The sequence below is a fragment of the Eubalaena glacialis genome, chromosome 20 (assembly GCF_028564815.1).
Source record: "Eubalaena glacialis isolate mEubGla1 chromosome 20, mEubGla1.1.hap2.+ XY, whole genome shotgun sequence".
Taxonomy (NCBI): domain Eukaryota; kingdom Metazoa; phylum Chordata; class Mammalia; order Artiodactyla; family Balaenidae; genus Eubalaena; species Eubalaena glacialis.
The window spans coordinates 25,036,671-25,056,403 of NC_083735.1; the positions used below are offsets into that span (position 1 = coordinate 25,036,671).

The 19,733-nt window shown below is 35.2% G+C and overlaps 1 protein-coding gene across 2 annotated transcripts in view; it reads left to right on the top strand.

The window, feature by feature from the left end:
- WRN (WRN RecQ like helicase) overlaps positions 1-19,733 on the top strand; it is a 130,429-nt gene that overhangs the window by 37,216 nt on the left and 73,480 nt on the right. For both annotated transcript variants that reach the window (XM_061177178.1, XM_061177177.1), the window contains exons 5-15: positions 85-233; positions 971-1,120; positions 2,338-2,407; positions 7,306-7,420; positions 9,361-9,784; positions 11,861-11,926; positions 13,867-14,008; positions 15,548-15,623; positions 17,074-17,141; positions 17,429-17,537; positions 18,111-18,179. In XM_061177178.1, the coding sequence (XP_061033161.1) occupies positions 85-233; positions 971-1,120; positions 2,338-2,407; positions 7,306-7,420; positions 9,361-9,784; positions 11,861-11,926; positions 13,867-14,008; positions 15,548-15,623; positions 17,074-17,141; positions 17,429-17,537; positions 18,111-18,179 (1,438 nt within the window). The remainder of the gene's footprint in view (positions 1-84; positions 234-970; positions 1,121-2,337; positions 2,408-7,305; positions 7,421-9,360; positions 9,785-11,860; positions 11,927-13,866; positions 14,009-15,547; positions 15,624-17,073; positions 17,142-17,428; positions 17,538-18,110; positions 18,180-19,733) is intronic.

Genomic DNA, 19,733 nt, shown 5'->3' on the forward strand with positions numbered 1-19,733 from the left:
GTATAAACATAGAATGTGTAAGAAGTAGAAAATAAATCTATCAAATTTGATAGAACCTATGGAAATAATAAAAAAATGTTACAGTTTTCCCTCAGGGATTAAAAATGTTGCTTGAAAATGAAGCAATTAAAAAGGCAGGTGTAGGAATTGAAGGAGATCAGTGGAAACTTCTACGTGACTTTGACATCAAATTGAAGAGTTTTGTGGAGCTGACAGATGTTGCCAATGAAAAGGTAGATATAATACGTATATTATTTTCACAAACAAGAAATTTGTGTTTCACAGAATGTCCCTTCGGTTTTAGATTTTTTTGAAGAAATAATGTAGGCTATATAATGTTTTTGTAAAAAAGAAGTCCACAATCAGTGTTCCATAATGAAAACCTTCAGTTCTAATCCATTGCCTTAGCAAACAGTTTCTTTAAGCAAGCACCCTCTCCCATATTTAGTATTATTTCACTTTGTTTCATATATATGCAAATTTAAATATTGTATTTTAAGTTTATCTCTTTGATCCATCTATATCAATATCTTTTTTTTTTTTTAAGAGCATAATGCAGCTCTTGTGGTATGATGCTCTTAGTGGAAATTTGACCATCACTTCCATCACCCATATTTCACCTGTTTTATTCATGTAGTCATTAAGTTAAATTCTCATATTAGCCAACTATTCATTTGGCTGAGAAGTAGAAAGCCTACCAACCTATTCAACTTTTGTCTATGAATGATGCTTCAACAGTCCAAGAATTTTAATACCTACGTTGGGGAAATTCCAGAATTAAATTCTTATAATGTGAACTGCAAATGAGGTTTTTAGTGACAGGAAATCTATTAAGGACTATCTCTGCCTTATATTTTGGTGTAACATTTCCAGCTTTATGTGTGACATGATCATTTGGTACCAGATAATTAGGAATATCTGAAAATAGAAGGAAATAATTTTTGCTGAGTTGATTTTTCATTGCTTTTAGTTGAAATGTAGAGAGACCTGGAGCCTCAGTGGTTTGGTTAAACACCTCTTTGGTAAACAGCTTCTGAAAGACAAGTCTATCCGCTGCAGCAACTGGAGTAAGTTTCCCCTCACTGAGGACCAGAAACTATATGCAGCCACTGATGCTTATGTATGTACCAGACATCTTTAGACTATGATCTGTTTGTTAAACTTTATAATAAGTTACTTTATAAAAGTTTTATTGTGGTTGTGGCACAAACTTAAATCTTTTAAATCAGTTTGGCATTAAAAATGCTTAGGAAGAAATTTAGTGAAACTTGTAATTCTGAGTATTAATTAGCAAGTACCAATCAGCAGATTGTTTGATACTAGTTATTTTTATTGTCATGAAGCCAAAATAATGTCCAATTTATATGTAAAAAATGTGAGTTCTCTGAAAACATGAAAGGCGAATAAGCTGAGACTGAGCAAGAACAAATGGTATTGATAATGTATTTTATTATAGGCCACTACAGAATAAAAATAACTACAATACAGCTTCTATATTGAAACTGGCCTTATTTCTTATGTTTATATTTAAAATGTGGTAAAAATTTAGAAAAATTGCCTCCACAATTAGCTTTCTACTGCTGTTAGTCGGATGTATTTTCATATTTACATATTCGTACATAAGGAAATCTGGCCTTATATATATATATATATAGCACTATTGTTTGTTTGTTTCCAAGAAATGTATTTTATGTCCCAATGGGCTTTTTTCCCCCTTATACTTTTATTTGTAGATGAATATCTTATTGTTTACTTTTTTGCATCTGTTTTTATGAATGGAAGCTCCTTTTATTTATAAACAGAAAAAATTCAATTTTGTGGGGAAATAGAAAGATAATTTTCCTTTATGTTCTGTTTAAAAAAATCAGAAAACTTGTTGAGAACTAGTACAAGTTCTGTAGCATTTTTATTCATAAGAAATCCGTGTGACTTGATTGTTCCTATTAACAGTAGCTAGAAGGAGGACTGTATATACACTGACTAACAGCTAATAATGAGATAATGGGGAATGGATATCTGTAGTCAAACAGTTTTCTCTTACTTGATTGTATTTTGTTAGATTCCATTTATAAGTTATTTGATTTCGTTACCTGCTCATAATACTGGACGTTAAAATGTGAAAATTTTTATTTTAAGGTGTAGACAGCTGCTTTCTGCATTCTCACAGTTGGTGTGGTGAATAAATAAAGACATTTAGATCTTTGCATAACTTAATAGGTTGAATTCAGCTTTTTGGGTGCCATGGGAATCATTGTTTTAGATTTTTGTAAAGATGGGACATGAAATTTTATTTGGTGATCTTTAGTATACTGTTTTCATTTTTTTGTTTTCCTGTAGGCTGGTTTCATCATTTATCAAAAATTAGAAAATTTGGGAGATGCTGTACAGATATTTCCTATACATGAAGGTATGTTATGGTCTGAAAATAAAAGGTAAAATTTGAATTTGCTCATTTGTGAGGTTTATCTCCAAAAAGTATTCACACATGTGCAAAATATTTAGTATTATTACAACTTCTTGATTGTCTGAGCAGTGTTGACATTAGGATGAGGTCTGTTTGGCCAAAGCTTAGGGCTTCAGGCATGTTGGTTGTAGCAAAGCAGGACTTAACTACTTTTCCTTTGTAGCATTGCTGTTCATTAGGCTTCTAGAGTTGGGTCTTAATAACATCAGTGATACAACCACCCACCTCTCAGTCTGGAGATTATACATCTTTGCTATAAATATTTGAAGTATATAAGATGCTTTATAGTGCCCTGGTTTAAATTTCTAAATTTTCTCCAGGATACGATAACTCTTCTGTTTTTCTCCAAACAGAATGGCCACTTCCTCCCTTCCTCCCTCCCTCCCTTCTTTCCTTCCAGCAGTGTCAACCTCACCTTTCTCAAATTTCCCCCATGTATATACAGACGATATTTTCAAAAGACCACTTTTGGTTTGTATTATAAGTTTGTGTTTTTTCTTTTATTAAAGGATACAAGAAGATTAGAACATCAGAAAATAAAAAGATATTTGCACATTGTTTCTCACTTAAAATACTAGCTTATTCCCAAGATGGTAGCTAATAAACACTAAATGATATAGTAGTTAAATATATTTTTATTCATTTATTAAATATTATCCAGCCCTTTACGAATGGAGATCCAGCAGTGAACAAGACAGGCACGATCTGTTTCTTGAGAGGGAAACCTACAACTTTATGGGGGATATAGATGAACCAGAAAAAGGCAGTGTAGGAGGATGAGGCTTATGATGTGGGAAAAAAAGGTGTTATGGTTAGCATATAGGAGAGGCATCCATGTATATTTGGAGGTATTAGAGAATATTTTATGGAGAAAGTGATGTTTATGGCAAGACCTGAAATATGAGCGGGAGTCAGCTAGCTGAAGAGCAGAGGAGAAGTGTCAAAGGCACAGGAAATAGCAGGGGCCAAGTTTCAGAGGTAAGAGGTATCTATAGGCAACTGAAAGCAGTAAAGCACGGTGAGCTATTGAATATGACAGGGTGAGGGGTGTAGGAGAAGCAGAAAAAGGAAAACAGATAGGCCATGTTAGGGGTTTACATTTCCTCCTAAGAGCTATTGAGGGCTTTAAGCACAGGAGTGACGTGAATTACATTAAAAAATACGAACTTGGACTGTAGAGCAGAAAATGGGTTCTGGAGGGCAAGGGTCACAGTGGAAAGACCTGTTAGGAGGCTGTGCCCATAATCCAAGTGAGAGGTGATGGTGACCTGGCTTGGTTGGTTATATTGAGGATGGAGAGAAGTGGATAGATGCAAAAGACATTTAATAGGGCAGTAGAATGAAGAGAATTTAATGTGATGGTGTGAGCCATGTGCCAAGGATCAGTCCTGTGCTGTTGGCATGAGCAACAGCGATGAGAAACATTGCAGAGGAGGAGCAGGATTTGGGGTCGAGGAGTCATACCGTTGATTTTAGGCATGTTAAAGGAAGGAAGCCTGCGAGCTAGCGAAATGGAGGTGGTGGCCCGTAGGCACTTAGATACCCAGCCTGTAACTCAGGGGACAGTTTGAGTTAAAGGTAAAGAGTTAGGAGTTTGAGATAAAGAAGTGGGGCTGAGAGTCTCGAGGAACTCTTAGTATTTAATGTTTGCATGGAGGAGGGGACACCAGAGGAGCTGCCATGGGCATAGAAGGAAACGAGGAGGCGGGGTGTGCAGCAGGCCAAGGAAAGAGCATGTTTTTTGTAGGAGGGTGTTATCAACTGTTTTAAATTTTCCTGAGAGTCTGAGAAGCTGAGGACTCAGAATTAGTCCTTGGATTTGGCAATGTGGCAATCATTTGTAATCTTTCACTGCAGCAGCTTTGGTGTACTGGGTGATGAAAGGGTATATCGAGGAGAGAGTGGTCATGGGGGCACAAAAAATGGTCACAGGCTTGGGTACCATGAAGGTACTATAACCAAAGCAAGAGTGGAGTAGTGGAATGATGTGGGAGAAATCACGTTTGCGTGAATAGAGGACTAAGACGTAAGGAAAGTGAGAAAGCTTGTGTAAGTAACTTTTTTTTTTTTAAAGAAGCTTGGTTTGGAAAGGGAATATTTATTCATTTATTCATATACCATATTTGTTGGGTGTTTATTATGGGTCAGGCAGTGTACCACTCGCTGACGAAAATGCACTGAACAAAACAGACCAAACCTCTTTACTTCATTTGTCTGAGTGAGGGAATGATGCCCAAGGGGAGAACATGGAAGGCGTGAGGGGAAGAAAGAGCAGAGCGTCTGAGGGACAGTGAGTGTAACTGAGGTGAAGTGAGTCAGGGTGAGAGGAATAGGAAATGAGGCCGGAAAAGTAGCTTGGGCCAGATCATTTAGGGCCCTACAGGCTGTGAATCTGACTTCATATTTTATTAATTAAAATAAATACAGTGGTGAGTGATGCGAAACCTTATAGGGTTTGGAGCAGCAGAATGATGTGATTAAATTTTTATCTTAAAAGTATTTTTCTGGGCGCTGTAGGAGGGCAAGTGTTTAGGCAGGGAAGTCGGTTTGGAGGCTATTGTAATAGTCCAGACGAGATGATAATTGTGGGGATTAGGCTGGTAGCAGCAGAGGGGGTGAGAAGCGGTAGAAGCGGTATGTATTTGCTGATGAATTCTCTGTCGGGGGTGAGATGTAGAGAGTGAGAGAACAATCAGCGTATTTTGGTTGGATCCACTGAGTGAATGGGAGGGTCAGTCACAGTGGAAAGATTATGAGGAGAGCAGATTTGAGTGAGAAAAATGTAGGTTTCTGTTTTGACCATGCTAAGTTTTAGAGGCTTATTCATATCCAAGGAGATATCTTAGTTGGAAACATGATTCTGGAGTGCGTTCAGGTGGTTGGAGATATAACTTGGCGGTCGTCAGCATACAGATGGTAGTTAAACTGGAGAAGATAAAATAGGGAGCGAGTGGAATAAAGAACAGAAGAGGCCCAAGTACTGACGTCAAGGGCACACCAACCTCTAGCGGTCAGGAAGATGGGGTGCATGCAGCAAAGAGGCCTGTGAAGGGGCAGTGATGGAGGAGGAAGCACAGGAGGGTGGTGTTCAGAAGCCAGTGAAGAAAATGTTGTGAGTCCGAGTAAGTCATCTGTTTTCAGTGCCTCTGAGAATTTGAGTGAGATGAGCAACTAGGATTAACCGTTACATTTGACTGTGTGGAGGCCGTCGGTAACCTTTCTAAAAGCAGCTTTTGGAAGAAGCTTAGTGGGAGTCAGTTTAGGAGAAAATGGAATTAGAAAATTTGAAGACAGTGAGTATGGACAATTCTTTCTTTCAAGGAATTTTGCTGTCAATGGGAGTAGTGATATGAATACAGACTAATCAGCAGATTGGTGGGGGAAGACGAGATAATTCTCATTGTTGTTTCTATTTTCTTAATGAAGTAAGAAGTGAAGTTGTTCTCTGAGTAAAAGGAGGGACAGGCAGGTGTTGGGGGCTTGAAGAGAGAGAAAGAGGTATGAAATAGTCATCTTGAGAGTAGGAGAGTGGGAAATGTAGAATAACTAACAGTCATTACTGAGGGTTCGTCAAGGTCTGTGCATGAATTTAAAGCAAAGTGTCATAATCATAATTGTGTTTTATTTTCAACTATATTCAACTGTTTGGGTATAGGCATCAAGTAGGTAAAAAAAAAGTGGGTTTAATTAGAGTAGTGTTTTGCCATAGAAGAAGGAAGGAGCAAAAGAGTTGAGTCCACAGGAAGGAATGATTAATATGGGTAAGGAAGGACCGTAAGACATGGGTGATGGGGGGAGTGACAAGGGTAATGGGTAAGGAAAAGGCGGTAGGTCAGTGGACTTGGTTCTGAAAGTGTGAAAGAATTGTTGTATTGGGGAAAGCGTGTTGGAAAGAAAGATAGCATGCAGGTGTTCACAGTATGGAATGCTTGTAATTGAAGTTTGGAAATGGTGACTTTACTGGCAATTGTAAGATCAAGGGTATGGTTATGGGAAGGAGTGGCTGAGGTCAGTTGAGGAAAAGATGGTTGGAAATGGAGGGAATGAGGAACTGAAAAGGCCATACTCTTAGGTGGCCAGGAATTATCAAGTTACCTGTGAATGTTGAAGTTACCAGGAATTATCACAGGAGTAGTAGGGAAGGAAGAGACAGTGAACCAGGCGCCGAAATCTTCAATGAATGATGTAATTGTGAGATCACAGGATAACTGCAGCAAGCAGGAGTAGCTAATGGTGTATGCTATGTCCAGTGCTTCAGAGGAGCCGGGTGGACTTGTAAAGGACACAAGAAGTGGTGATGAAGAGTAAGAAATTCTAAGCAGGGGAAGGGTTTGGGAAAGGTGGGCAGGTTTTGTGGTGTTGATGGAGACCCATCAGACAGAATGAAGCTGCGAGTTTGGAAGATGATCACTGATTAGAAAGGCTTGCATTTTATTTTGTGATGACTGGTAATGAGGGCAGTGAGGAATGGCTGTTGGGTAAGGTTGTTTACCAAACTGTATTTAGTACGTAGCCTCCCATGTGGTGTTATATTGGTTTCTGATTTTGAAATAGTGCAGATGGGTTCCGATTCTCATTTCTGCCTTCACCTTCTGCCTAGGTTGATAACCACTGGGTTGTAATACGTATGAATGCAGATCACTTAGAATTTAGTCTAAAATTTTAAAGAGCAAAAATTTGGAAGGGAAATAAAGTGACTGAGGTGATTTGGAGATAGGTTAAGGAAGTCTTTTTGTTGGAATTCATTTAAAGAAACAAAATGAAAATTTAAGCCCTAATACTGTTTAAATAAATATCTCTGCTTTGTAGTTTGAAAATTAGTACTGATTCTTTTGTTCCAGAGGAAGAAGTACTACCTAGTGACGTGAAGAAACAATTGACTTCCGTCTCCGAGGACATGATGGATCTGGCTAAGCATCTTCCTGATACTTTCGAAAAACTGGAAAATCCACAGAGGTTAAATATTTCTCTTTTTATCAATTCTGTTTGTTCTTATTGCATTTTCCTATATATAGTGAAGAATTACTGTTCATTAGGGTAGACTCATGCTTGCATACATGCACACAGACTGATGTATAAATTTGAGAAATATCTTTCCAATTGTTAAATTGTGCACAAAAAGTTTGAGGCTTTTCTGTCTGCTTTGTAGGATGTTTTATGAAGCAAAGCAAAATAAAACTCCTAAGTTCACATGAAGGAAGATATTGAAGATTCAAAGTTGTCTCTTTCTTTCTGTTTATGCTCATTTTTCATTTAATTATATTTATAGTTTGGTTACTTGAAATCTATAAATAAAAGCAACTTTTAGTAGCCTCATTTTTCTGGTTATTAAGTGGTTATTATATAAAGAAGTCTACCTAATCAGCAGACTGTTAAAACAAGAGACATTTAGATTTTAAAGACTATTTTATAGCCGAAGCATTAGATAACTTGAGATATTTGGATTAACAGACATTGGGCTACTGGTGCCCAGCAGCTGATTCTTCTTGGAATCAAGCCTGGCTCTGTCCTTAATTGCTGAATGACTCCCTTGTTAAACCTCTAGAGGCAGGAGTGCTCTTGAACAGTGATTGATTATAATGTGGTAATAAAATTTTGAGGCCAAAATCCTTTGTATGAATGTGAAGCAGTTAGTTGAAATAGAATTCTGACTCTGACAAAACGCAATGTTAATGTATTCTTTTTTGGATGAGATTTGTGATAGATTTTGATGGATTTCAAAGTATGAGATAGAAATTCAGCTCTTTTTCAAAGTGATTTTCCCCCTAGCAATTTGTTTCAGTAGTTTTTATGTAACTTTGAGAATTTCTGAAAGAAATAACTGTCAACTGGGGAAAGGTACTAATAAAGCTATTTCATATTCATTTTTACATTTTTCCCTCCATGGAAGAAGAAAAATCACCATTTACATGAAAAATTACTGTTCACATGCATTTCAGATTTTTTCTAGGAATTAGAATATCTATTGAATGTAAATTACATGTGCTTAATGCTTTGCTTTGTAATATCAAAGCTAAGTAGTTTTCTTAAAATTTGAGAATGGGGAATACTGGATTCATTTTTTTTTAAAAAGATTTATTATTTATTTATTTATTTCTGGCTGTGCCGGGTCTTAGTTGCGGCATGCGGGCTCTTTGCTGCGGCGCACGAGTTTCTCTCTAGTTGAGGCGCACGAGCTCAGTAGTTGTGATGCACGGGCCCAGCTGCCCCGTGGCATGTGAGATCTTAGCTCCCTGACCAGGGATCGAACCTGCATCCCCCGCTTTTGGAAGGTGGATTCCTTACCACTGGACCACCAGGGAAATCCCTGGATTCATTTTTAATATAGGTAGATCTTGTAAAGTTTTAGTGTCAAAACAAAAACTAGTTAAATCTCTTATTTCAGGTTCTTTGTAAAAGTCTCTGGTATTACTTCACTTATTTAGATTACACTTCTAAACCAGGGGAGAACAAAAAAGGCCCCTGAACAGCCAAAATACATGCCATAAACATGAATTCAACTTCACTTAACTGCACTTCCAGTGGACTGCGTGAGGCCACATTCAGAGCATATTTGCTTTTCATTTATAAATACAGTTTGACAGGCTTGGATATCTGCTTAACATGAAAATCAGGTATGGATAAGGAATGACACCATAAACAATTAGTTTGGGACCAAACACTACTGACACTTTAGTAAGCATGCAAGTCAGCTGTTGAATGTAGAAGTACCTTGCTGTACTAGAGAGTAGCCCAGAAGCTATAAGCATATAGGGTATAGGTATTAGGGTATGAAGAGCATCTTTAATCCAGTGTGTCCTTTAAGTGAAGATCTTCTTCTTTTAAAAAGCATTAGAACTTGTCCTTAGAGTTAACACAATTAAAGTTGAACTCACCTTTCTTAAAATTTTTTTTAGGGTTTCTGTACTATTGAAGGATATTTCAGAAAATCTGTGTTCATTGAGGAAGATGATACTTGGTTCTACTGAGAATGAACTGAGGCCCAGTAGTAATTTTCACTTATTATCGTTGGAAGAGCCCACTGCTGGTGAAGTACAACAGAAACAAATTAGAGAACATAAAATTTTTACTGAAGTTGAAGATGAAGCATGGGGCACAACACCTGTTGATTTAATTAAACATGATGGAGAAAATGTAGTTGCAAACGAAGTAAAACAGGAAGAAGATGGATTTGAAGATGGACTCGAAGATAATAAGTTGGAAGAGACTTCAGAAGGAGCTTGTTTCATGTCATTAGATATTACAGAAGATGAACTCCAACGTTTGGAACAACAGGCTCAGGAAAAACATCTTGGTGATGTTACTTGCAAATCTCCTGAGGTACTAAATACAGTAAAGAGAAAACAGTTTTCATTCATGGTAGTGGTTGGCTGATTTTTTCTGTAGAGGGGCAGATAGTAAATATTTCAGGTTTTGCAGACCACACAGTTTCTGTTGTTAACTGCCCAGTTCTGCCAATTCAGTGTGAAAGCAGCTATAGACAAATAGCCTGTCTGCGTTTCAGTAAAACTTTATTTACAAAAGCAAAAAGTGGGCCGGGTTTGCAACTCCTGACTTATTATAATAAGCAGCATTTTATAGTGGAAAGATTTTTAGTGTCAATACACATTTGTTATAATTTGCTAAGCATTTCTCCTACCTAATATATACCTCTTCTTTTTGTGGATTCCCTACATATCTACTAGGGATTCTCTTCCAAACTTGAATTTTGAGAGTAGTTTTATTTCTTCATATGGGTTTTCTTTACTTGATAGTCTGAGAGGGTTTCTAATAAACTGATGTTTTTGCTTGACACTAACCTTTACTGTCATCTAGAGTCAGAAACCTACATTTTTTTCTTGATGGATTATTGTTAAACATTCTGTATTTTCTCTCAACTTCATGTTTAGGTTTCTAATTATTGTGTTCCGATTTGATTAGTTTAATTTGTGAGATTATGTTTTTCTATTGGCTAACTTAAGCATATTTTTTGAAATAGTAAAGTTGTATTAGAGGAATCATTGTGTTTCTTTTATTGTAAAGACAAAAGAGACATCATATAGCTGTATACTTTTTACCTCATTTGTTTTTCATTAATTAAAAAAATTACCTATGTTGCTTATATTTGGTAGAATTTTATACATTTTCTTTTATAATAACTAAGTTTTAAGTTTTTAAAATTAGATTTGAAAGTCATTTAATAGGATTATTTCCTCAGTTTTCTAATGACAGAGTCTCAGTATTTCTCTGTGTTTGGTAACTATATTAGTAATCACTTCTATCCGTATATGAATGCACTTTATTTTAACATTGTTTTCAAACTGTTTTCATACCAGCCATTTGTAAAGCACATTCCTCTTTTGGGGAATATCTTTTGCTAATACCTGCATTACCTTTTGATTTTCTAGAAATTTTGTATTAGGTATTCACTTTAAAGTGATATGTTTCATACAGTGACATAGAATTGTGAGCAGGATTTCATGATCTGACTCACATCATTTACCCCAATTATTGCCATTTTTTATTGTGTAATAATTATTAGCATTTAAAAAATTCATTAAAGACCCACACAGCAAATAAATAAATAATGATTTAAAAAATAAAAGATTTTTTCTTTCCTTGTATAAAACTTTAAAATCTTTTTTAAAGCTTAATTTTTGCAGGTTAATTAAGGCTGTACTTCCTTTTCCTACTTCCAATTTAAAGATTAGCCTTTTTTTGGGGTCCTTCTGTATTTCTTTTGTGGGTTTCTTTTGTACAGGTTTCTATCCTTGGACACCTGCTTCGTGGGGATTGCCATGTTATTGTAGTTTCGTCATAACCAGGTATTGGCAATAGCTGAATAAATAACTTATCTGACCCTGTTTTTCAAACACCTGTAGATGCTATTTGCAAAATAACAATATTTAAAGGTATTATTACAATCATAGGAGCTTTTTTTTATCTTTTAAAAATCAGTGGCTATAAGAGAACAACTGTAGTTCCTGGCTTTGTACAGAATTTTTCAAAATTGCAAAGAGGTTCTTGTACTCAAAACGTTTGGGAAACACAGTTTGAGATTTTTTTAACCATAGGTGAGCTTGTCACTGTACTCTCATTTAGAGAGTGTGGGCTTTATTTCATGTCTGTTTGTCTATCTTGTTTATCTTTCCAATTACATTTCTTTTTTTCTCTTTTTACTTGGTTCTTTGTTTCTTTCTTTGTTTCTATGTTTATTCCTCCCTACCATGCTCTCTCCCTTCCTTTCTACCTGTCATATAAACATATAAATATATATTATAAATTTATTTATTAGAGAAGAATAGGAAGTAGTCTAAAGTTATTTAGCATATAGGAACTTTATTTTGTGGAAAAGAGGGTATGGAGTCAATTATACTGGAAATTAATGTTTGAAATTTTTTTTTTTTGTCTTCCAAGGATAACGAAGAGGATATATCTTATGTAATTGAGAGTGATGAAGATTTAGAAATGGAGATGATTAAGGTATGTTCAACATTATGGAAAATTACTTCCAGTTCTTTCCAAGGGACATTAATTAAGTAAAATATTGCCTAATTCTAATCTGGTCCCACCACAGTGAGATTGCTATCACTTATGTAACATTAGATTTTGTTTTCCATTTCATATTTCTTTATACCTTGGTATGGTCTATGAATAATGTAGTAGTAGTAGGAGTAGTATACTAATTTTTACATACTAGAAAACATAGTAGTATGTTTTTTGTTCCCTCTTAGGTCACTTACTTTTAATCTTTTTCCTGGAACATGGGTAGTGATTCAGCTCTCCAGTATTGAAACAGGTTTCTCTTTCTTCCCATCCATGTGTATCCACTTTTATTTGGAAGTTCTGTTTTTATACATTCCATATTCTTCTTTACTTCCTTTGGTTTTATTTGCTGTTTCCTATTGTATATAATTTTCTAATGTTTTAAATGGTTCAGTTTTCCCCTATTTTGTTATCAGAGTTGAAAATATCATTTTATAAGTTATGTATTTTCTACTTCACCTGACCTCGGGTTTCTTTGTCAGGTCTTATGAATCAAGGATGGAAAATTAGAAAGAAAAACCTAAATTTTGCTAAATTAAGTGAAAAATGAAGAAAAACACAGAAGTTGACCATTATGCATCCTTGTTAGTCCTCATCTTTAGGTTGATGTGATTTTTCTTTTTATGAAATGGGATTAAGTTCCTGATTCTTTAATTTTGAGACAGTGTAGTGGGTAGTGATAGGAATGTGGATTCTGAATGTAAATGTGGGTTCAAATTCTAGCTTCTCCCTTTATTAGCTGTGTGACTTTGGGCGAGTTTCTTAGCTTTTTGATACTCAATTAACAGTCGTATTTATTATTAAGGTGTTACTTTTGAAGAGTTTACTAAAGAGCCTGGCATTTCCTAAGTGTTTATAATAAACATTAGCTAACAATAATAAAAGAATGTGCATACTAAATCATATTCCTTTAGTGATGAGCCATTTCTCCGACGAGTGCTGTTAAAGTAGTGCATTTATAGGATAGTTGTGGACTTTCACCAATTTATATTATATATTGAACCTCTTAGAAGGCAACCTGGGTGCCCATATGAGAGAACTTTATTTCCAAAATGCTTTTCTAAGTCTGTTTGTTGACTTGAATAAAAAATCAGGAAGAAAATCACTTGTTTTTCCTTTTGTAGGCCTGAAATTAATACACTTCTAAAAAAACCTTTAAAGTCAAACTTACTAAATGGAAGGTTTAATATAAAGAGAAAATGAGAACTGTGGTTTAATAATTCTTCCTGTTATTTCTCAGAAATTTTACAGATGAAACAATTTTAAAATATCCTTAGATTCGTTAAATAGATAACCTTCATTTAGGGGAAGAAATCAGATATCAAGCCAAAATGAAAACAAATAAACTTTATTTCACATTTGTAATATTCCTTTCCTAAAATTATTTCAAACTTTTTGTTGTTGTTGTTGTTTTGACAAGTCCAAAAACACATTTATTGTTTGCTTATGGTTTAAACCTTATGCTTACTCAAAAACAATGTGACTGACACATGATATAGAGAAACTCATTACAAAAATAACATTAAAACCCACATTTACCACTTGGGAATTGAAAGCATTGAAATATGATAAAGAAAAAAATGTTTTAAATAATCTAAATTCAAAATTTATGGTAACTTTCCCTGGGGGCAGTTCATTATATGGTATTAATGAACCCTGTTTATGCTGGCAGTATTCCTCTTTGGCCTTGTGCCTTAGAAACCATTCTTGAGCACATATTTAAACTGGAGCACACATGTTCTTTTGTGGTATTGCTTGCACATCTGCCAGCTTTGAACAAAATTGTAGGCTCTGTTAATAATACTCCTTTTGTGTTTGCTGAAAAAGATACAACACTGTCAATGATTTTGCTTTTAAAAATTCTTTTAAACGTTCAGTCTTTAGAAAACCTAAATAGTAGCACAGTAGATCCAAATCATTCAAAATGCATAGAAATGGAAAGAAATCTGGGTCTTCCTTCTGAAGAAGATGATGAAGATGAGAATGAAGCGATTGAAGAGGAAGAAGTTGTTGATGAAGGTAAGCCCTGTAATATGTTTGAAATGACTCATCTCTGATACCTACCACTGATTTTAATTTAGGGTCCAGGTTTTAAACATTTTGGAGGTCAATGATTTTGTGGCATGTAGTTAATTAGGTCCTAGAAACTTGTCATTAAATCCCTTAGTGCTTTGGTCTTCATAAAGCACAATGTTACTGTTTAGAAGAGTAAAGTAATAGAAGTGTTGTGTCATTTGGTGAACATGGTGATGTGAAACTTTTCATCCTAAATTTTATATTTTGTTTGTCAGAATCATTAATAAGAAATCATAAATTAATTACTTATATTAAACATTATTGTAAATGGCATAGGTACACAGTGTCTGTCCTTCAGGAGCTTATTACTTAAAATAAGTGACACAGTGTCAAATAGCAAAATGGACTAATTTGCATCCTGTATATGCAAACTCTAGTAAAGAATCCACTAAGTGAATCTTCTGTCATTTAAGTGATATGGTATTCATTATGACAAGCTGTGGGTGTCTTCTCATAGAGTAGAACTCTCTAGAGGTAGATTTCATCAATGTTAAAATGTGGAAAATTTAAAATAATTTTGTAGATGGAAATATATGAAAATGTTAAAAAAGGTTTTTTCCTATGTTTTCTTGTATGAAATATGGACAAATATTCATTTGTTTAGAAATGAATTATCTTGACTCTTTGCTTTGCTCTTTCTCGGCCCCTCATGAACCCTTCAACCTGAGGAAAAAATGAAAATCAGTGGGGTAAAATTAATGTCATTCCATTCTGCTATGCAGTTGGAATTTTGGTAAAAGATTTGGTGGAGTGGTAATTAAAATGAAGATCTTGTTTTATCTATAGAGTTTATTTGTGACAGTCATGTAATTTCTGCTTACTAGTGATTGAAAGTTGGTTATATTATAAAATTTGGATTGGCGTTTTGGTTGCCATTGTTGGCTCTAAATGTTAGTTTATTTTGTTTTTTTTTTTAAAGTATGCTTTCTTTTTTTTTTTTAATTTTTATTTATTATTTATTTTTCGCCGTGTTGAGTCTTCGTTTCTGTGTGAGGGCTTTCTCTCTAGTTGCAGCAAGTGGGGGCCACTCTTCATCGCGGTGCGTGGGCCTCTCACCATCGCGGCCTCCCCTGTTGCGGAGCACAGGCTCCAGACGCGCAGGCTCAGCAGTTGTGGCTCACGGGCCCAGTTGCTCTGCAGCATGTGGGATCTTCCCAGACCAGGGCTCGAACCCGTGCCCCCTGCATTGGCAGGCAGATTCTCAACCACTGCGCCACCAGGGAAGCCCCACAACATTGTTTTTTTACGGGGCTGGCAAACTGAATCACAACAAAGTTCTAATCCTTAGTATTAGGTAATTAATCAAAGGGTTTACCTGGAGTCATGACTGGTACCCAGAGGACAAAATTGGGTGGATTTAAAAGACAACAGTGACCTTTGATACCTACCACTATATTCTTTAAAAGAAGTCAATGAAATAAAACTTACTCCCTCTCACTTTGTGTACTTCTATTTTAACATAAATGTCCATTTTATTTTAAGACTGTTGGTTACCAGGACCTACTGCAAAGCAAATTAATTGCCTCAAGACCTACTTTGGCCATTCTAGTTTTAAGCCGTGAGTATAATCTCAGTTAATTAAATTGCATATTTACTGTTTTCTTCACAAAGGAAAAAAGGCAAATAATCCATCCATTTAACAGTAAAAGTACAACTTCATTATAGTTTATACATGCCACACTGTATTTTTTCTAAGTGACTACAAAATTATTTTGAAGTAATATTTATGTAAAATTCATATCTGCAGATTGTTTTTATAAGTGTGGAAAATGGTTTTCCTTACTATAGAGAGTTCTGGGTAGAGACATTAATAAATTAATCTTAATTTAATGCTGACTTATGTTTTATTATATAAGTATCTATGTGCCTGTTTTGTGCATCTCATTGTCTAAAGCATGTTGTTGTAATAGAAATTCATGAGACAATGGTTTGAAAAACAGTGATAATCATATCAGTTTGAACATAGTCAAAGGTATTTACATCCAAAGGGGCACATTTATAAGTATTAAAATGAGAGGAATACAAATGAGATGAAGAACAAGTAAAGTTGAATAAAGCTAATAAGAATGTAAAACTCTAGACTGTATTTTTTCTATTCTGGGAATTTAAAATTTAATCCATGGAAGCATTTCTTTCATTTTTCCTTTTGATCTTAAAAAATTAAAAAAAAAATTAAACTATGTCCTACACATAGAAAAATGCACATAAATGTACATATCGGTGAATTTAAGATCACCTTTCCAATTGATTTTTCCCTCAACATTTTATTAAAAGAAATTTCAAAGATACATTAGAGTTGTTATTTTTTTACTATGAATAGTTGTATATTCACCATTAATTCACTATTAACATTTTATTATACTTGCTTTATTATATATTGATTTTCTCTCTATCCGCTTTTTAATCCATTCAATTTTTAAAATGCATCTCAAGGTAAATTGTAGACATCCTTACACTTCCCCCTAATTACTTTAGCATGTAAATGATTAACTATAGTTAAATATTTATTTATTTATTTTATTTTTTTACTTTTGAGCTAAAATTTACATATAAGGAAATGGTTAAACCTTAGGTGTTTAACGTTTGCAAATCTTAAGTGTACATGTAACCTAAACCCTTTTAAAAATATGGAACATTACAATCACTCCAAAAAGTTCCCTCATTTCCCTTCTTGGTCAATCCTTTCACCTAGAGCATTTCTCTTATTTATTTTAAATCAGTGACTCTGTTGGATATCTAGGATGAAGCTGGAATTTATGTTATACTTTAGCTATATGTAATAAAATTTAATACAAATATGAACAGAAGTCCTAGTTGTTCAGTCAGCTTGAATGGGAGGTTGGTCAAATGGGGCTTTTGTTTTCAAGTTCCACGGTTCATATATTTTTATTGAAGCTCAAAAATGTAAACAAAATTCTGGAGGAAGTGAAAAAATTAAATGGATTTCAACTTGTCCATTGGGTTTCTTGTTAGTAAAACAGAGCAGCTTTTTGCTTTCCATCTTCCAGGGTTCAGTGGAAAGTGATTCATTCTGTACTGGAAGAAAGAAGAGATAATGTTGTTGTCATGGCAACTGGTAAGTTGTACTTAAGCAAGTAATCTAATCCTTTAAAAAATAAAACTTCAAGGTTTTGACATGCTTAGTCTTTCCATAAACTCTCAAAATACAAATATGTATACAAATGGTGTAAAATATAGAAGAGAGTGAGCTGAGGGTAGATGCTCAAATTTATGCATGAATTAACTCTTAGGAAGGTAGCACATTAGTAGTGACTGTTTATCTCATACAAGGACATCGTAAGAAGAAATCAAAGTACCAAGGATTTAGTTTTATTTGTCTGAATGTATTATTTTTATTTTAAGGGTATGGAAAGAGTTTGTGCTTCCAGTATCCACCTGTTTATGTAGGCGGGATTGGCCTTGTCATCTCTCCCCTTATTTCTTTGATGGAAGACCAAGTGCTCCAGCTTGAGTGAGTAATGCTTTCATTGCCACATTACCACCCTTTGTTTTTCCTCCTGTGAAGGAAACATTTGATTTATCATGTATGTTAAAATCTAGTTCGCAGTAACGCATTGCTAAAAGTGTTGCTTTGTCTTTATTAGTAATAAATGACACTTTAGTGGAAGAGCTTATCTTCTTTCTTGAGTTCTCTGTAATTCAAGGCTACCAGATGGCCCCGAAAAAAATTTTTAAAAAGCAAATTTTATGCCAGTTTACACTACATATCACAAAATTCTTTTCTCTTTTGGTTACCCTTCTTTAGCCTAGTGTGAAGTATATACATGGACGTGTAGTTTTTAGTTGCGAAAATTTTTTAATTTCTTTAATCTGAGCCTGCAATCTTTTTGGAAAACCCACCTTAACAGCCTGTCTTCTAATACAGCCTTTGAAGGAATTTATTTATCAAATTAGTGAGTTACAAAAAGAGATTGCAAAGACGAGGATGTACATCTTTATATTTCTTTGTTCTTTCTCACTTAAAAATGAAGTTGATATTTGTAGTGTGCACATGGTTCCAGAATATTTGTTTTTCTTCTTACAGAATGTCCAACATTCCAGCTTGCTTTCTTGGATCAGCACAGTCAAAAAATGTTCTAGAGGATATTAAATTGTAAGTAATTTATATGATTTCTTTTTTTTTTTTTTTTAAAGCTCCTCCCATCTCCCTTTTTCTTTTTTCTTTCTTTCTTTCTTTATTTATTTAATTTATGGCTGTGTTGGGTCTTCGTTTCTCTGCGAGGGCTTTCTCTAGTTGTGGCAAGTGGGGGCCACTCTTCATCGCGGTGCGCGGGCCTCTCACCATCATGGCCTCTCTTGTTGCAGAGCACAGGCTCCAGACGCGCAGGCTCAGTAATTGTGGCTCACGGGCCCAGTCGCTCTGCGGCATGTGGGATCTTCCCAGACCAGGGCTCGAACCCGTGTCCCCTGCATTGGCAGGCAGACTCTCAACCAGTGCACCACCAGGGAAGCCCCTATATGATTTCTGATCATGTGGTCAAGTGTCTGTGGTATGTGGGAAAATTTTGTACACAAAAAATTTTTATTTAATGCATGGGCAAAATATCCATAGTTTAAAAATATACTTCCTTTTTATAGTATATTTATGGAACTGTTAATTTAAAAATCTTTCAAACTCAAAGAAATCTGTTATGTTCAGTTCTTGGACTGGAAGGCTAGCATTATTATGATAGAATCATAAAATTTTGTTTTGGAAGAGAACTTGGAGAGTATCTAGTATTGTCTCATTTCACAGATGAGGAAACTAAGGCCCAGAGAAAAGAATTTGCCCAAAGTCACCTAATGAATTAATGGCTGAGTGGGGACTGGTTTCTAGACCTCTTGCCCCACCAATCCTGTCATGACATAATTCCTAACAAGAATAATGTCTCAGGCACACAGAGGTGTGTGTATATATGTATTAACATATATATGCATATATATTAATACACATTCACACACACATACATTTACTGAGTTTTAATAAATGCATACAAATATGTAACCTAAACCCCTAGCCAGATATAGACTATTACTGTCACTCCAGAGAGTTCCTTCATGTTCCATCCCAGTCTGTCCTTCTATTCACCATCCTAAAGTGAACCACTGTTTTAGTTTTTTCTACCATGCTTTTGTTTTGTCTGTTATAGAACTTCGTATAAATGAAGTCATACAATGGGAACTCTTTTAAGATTTCTTTCCTTCAGCATCATGTTTTGACAGTTCCCCATGTTCTTGCATGTATCAGGAGTTTAAAAAAAAAAAATCAATGGTATTTTATTATATGAAATTACCACAGTTGTGTTTTCATTTCCTTATTGATGGACACTTAAGCTGTTTCTAGTTTTGGAAAATTACTAATAAATCTGCTATGAACATTCCTATATATCTTTTTATTTTATTTCTTTATTTTTATTTTTTATTTTATTTTTGGCTGCGTTGGGTCTTTGTTGCTGTGCGCAGGCTTTCTCTAGTTGTGGTGAGCGGGGGCTACTCTTCGTTGTGGTGCGCGGGCTTCTCATTGTGGTGGCTTCTCTTGTTGAGGAGCACAGGCTTTAGGCGCACGGGCTTCAGTAGTTGTGGCACGTGGGCTCAGTAGTTGTGGCTCACGGGCTCTAGAGCTCAGGCTCAGTAGTTGTGGCGCATGGACTTAGTTGCTCCGCGGCAT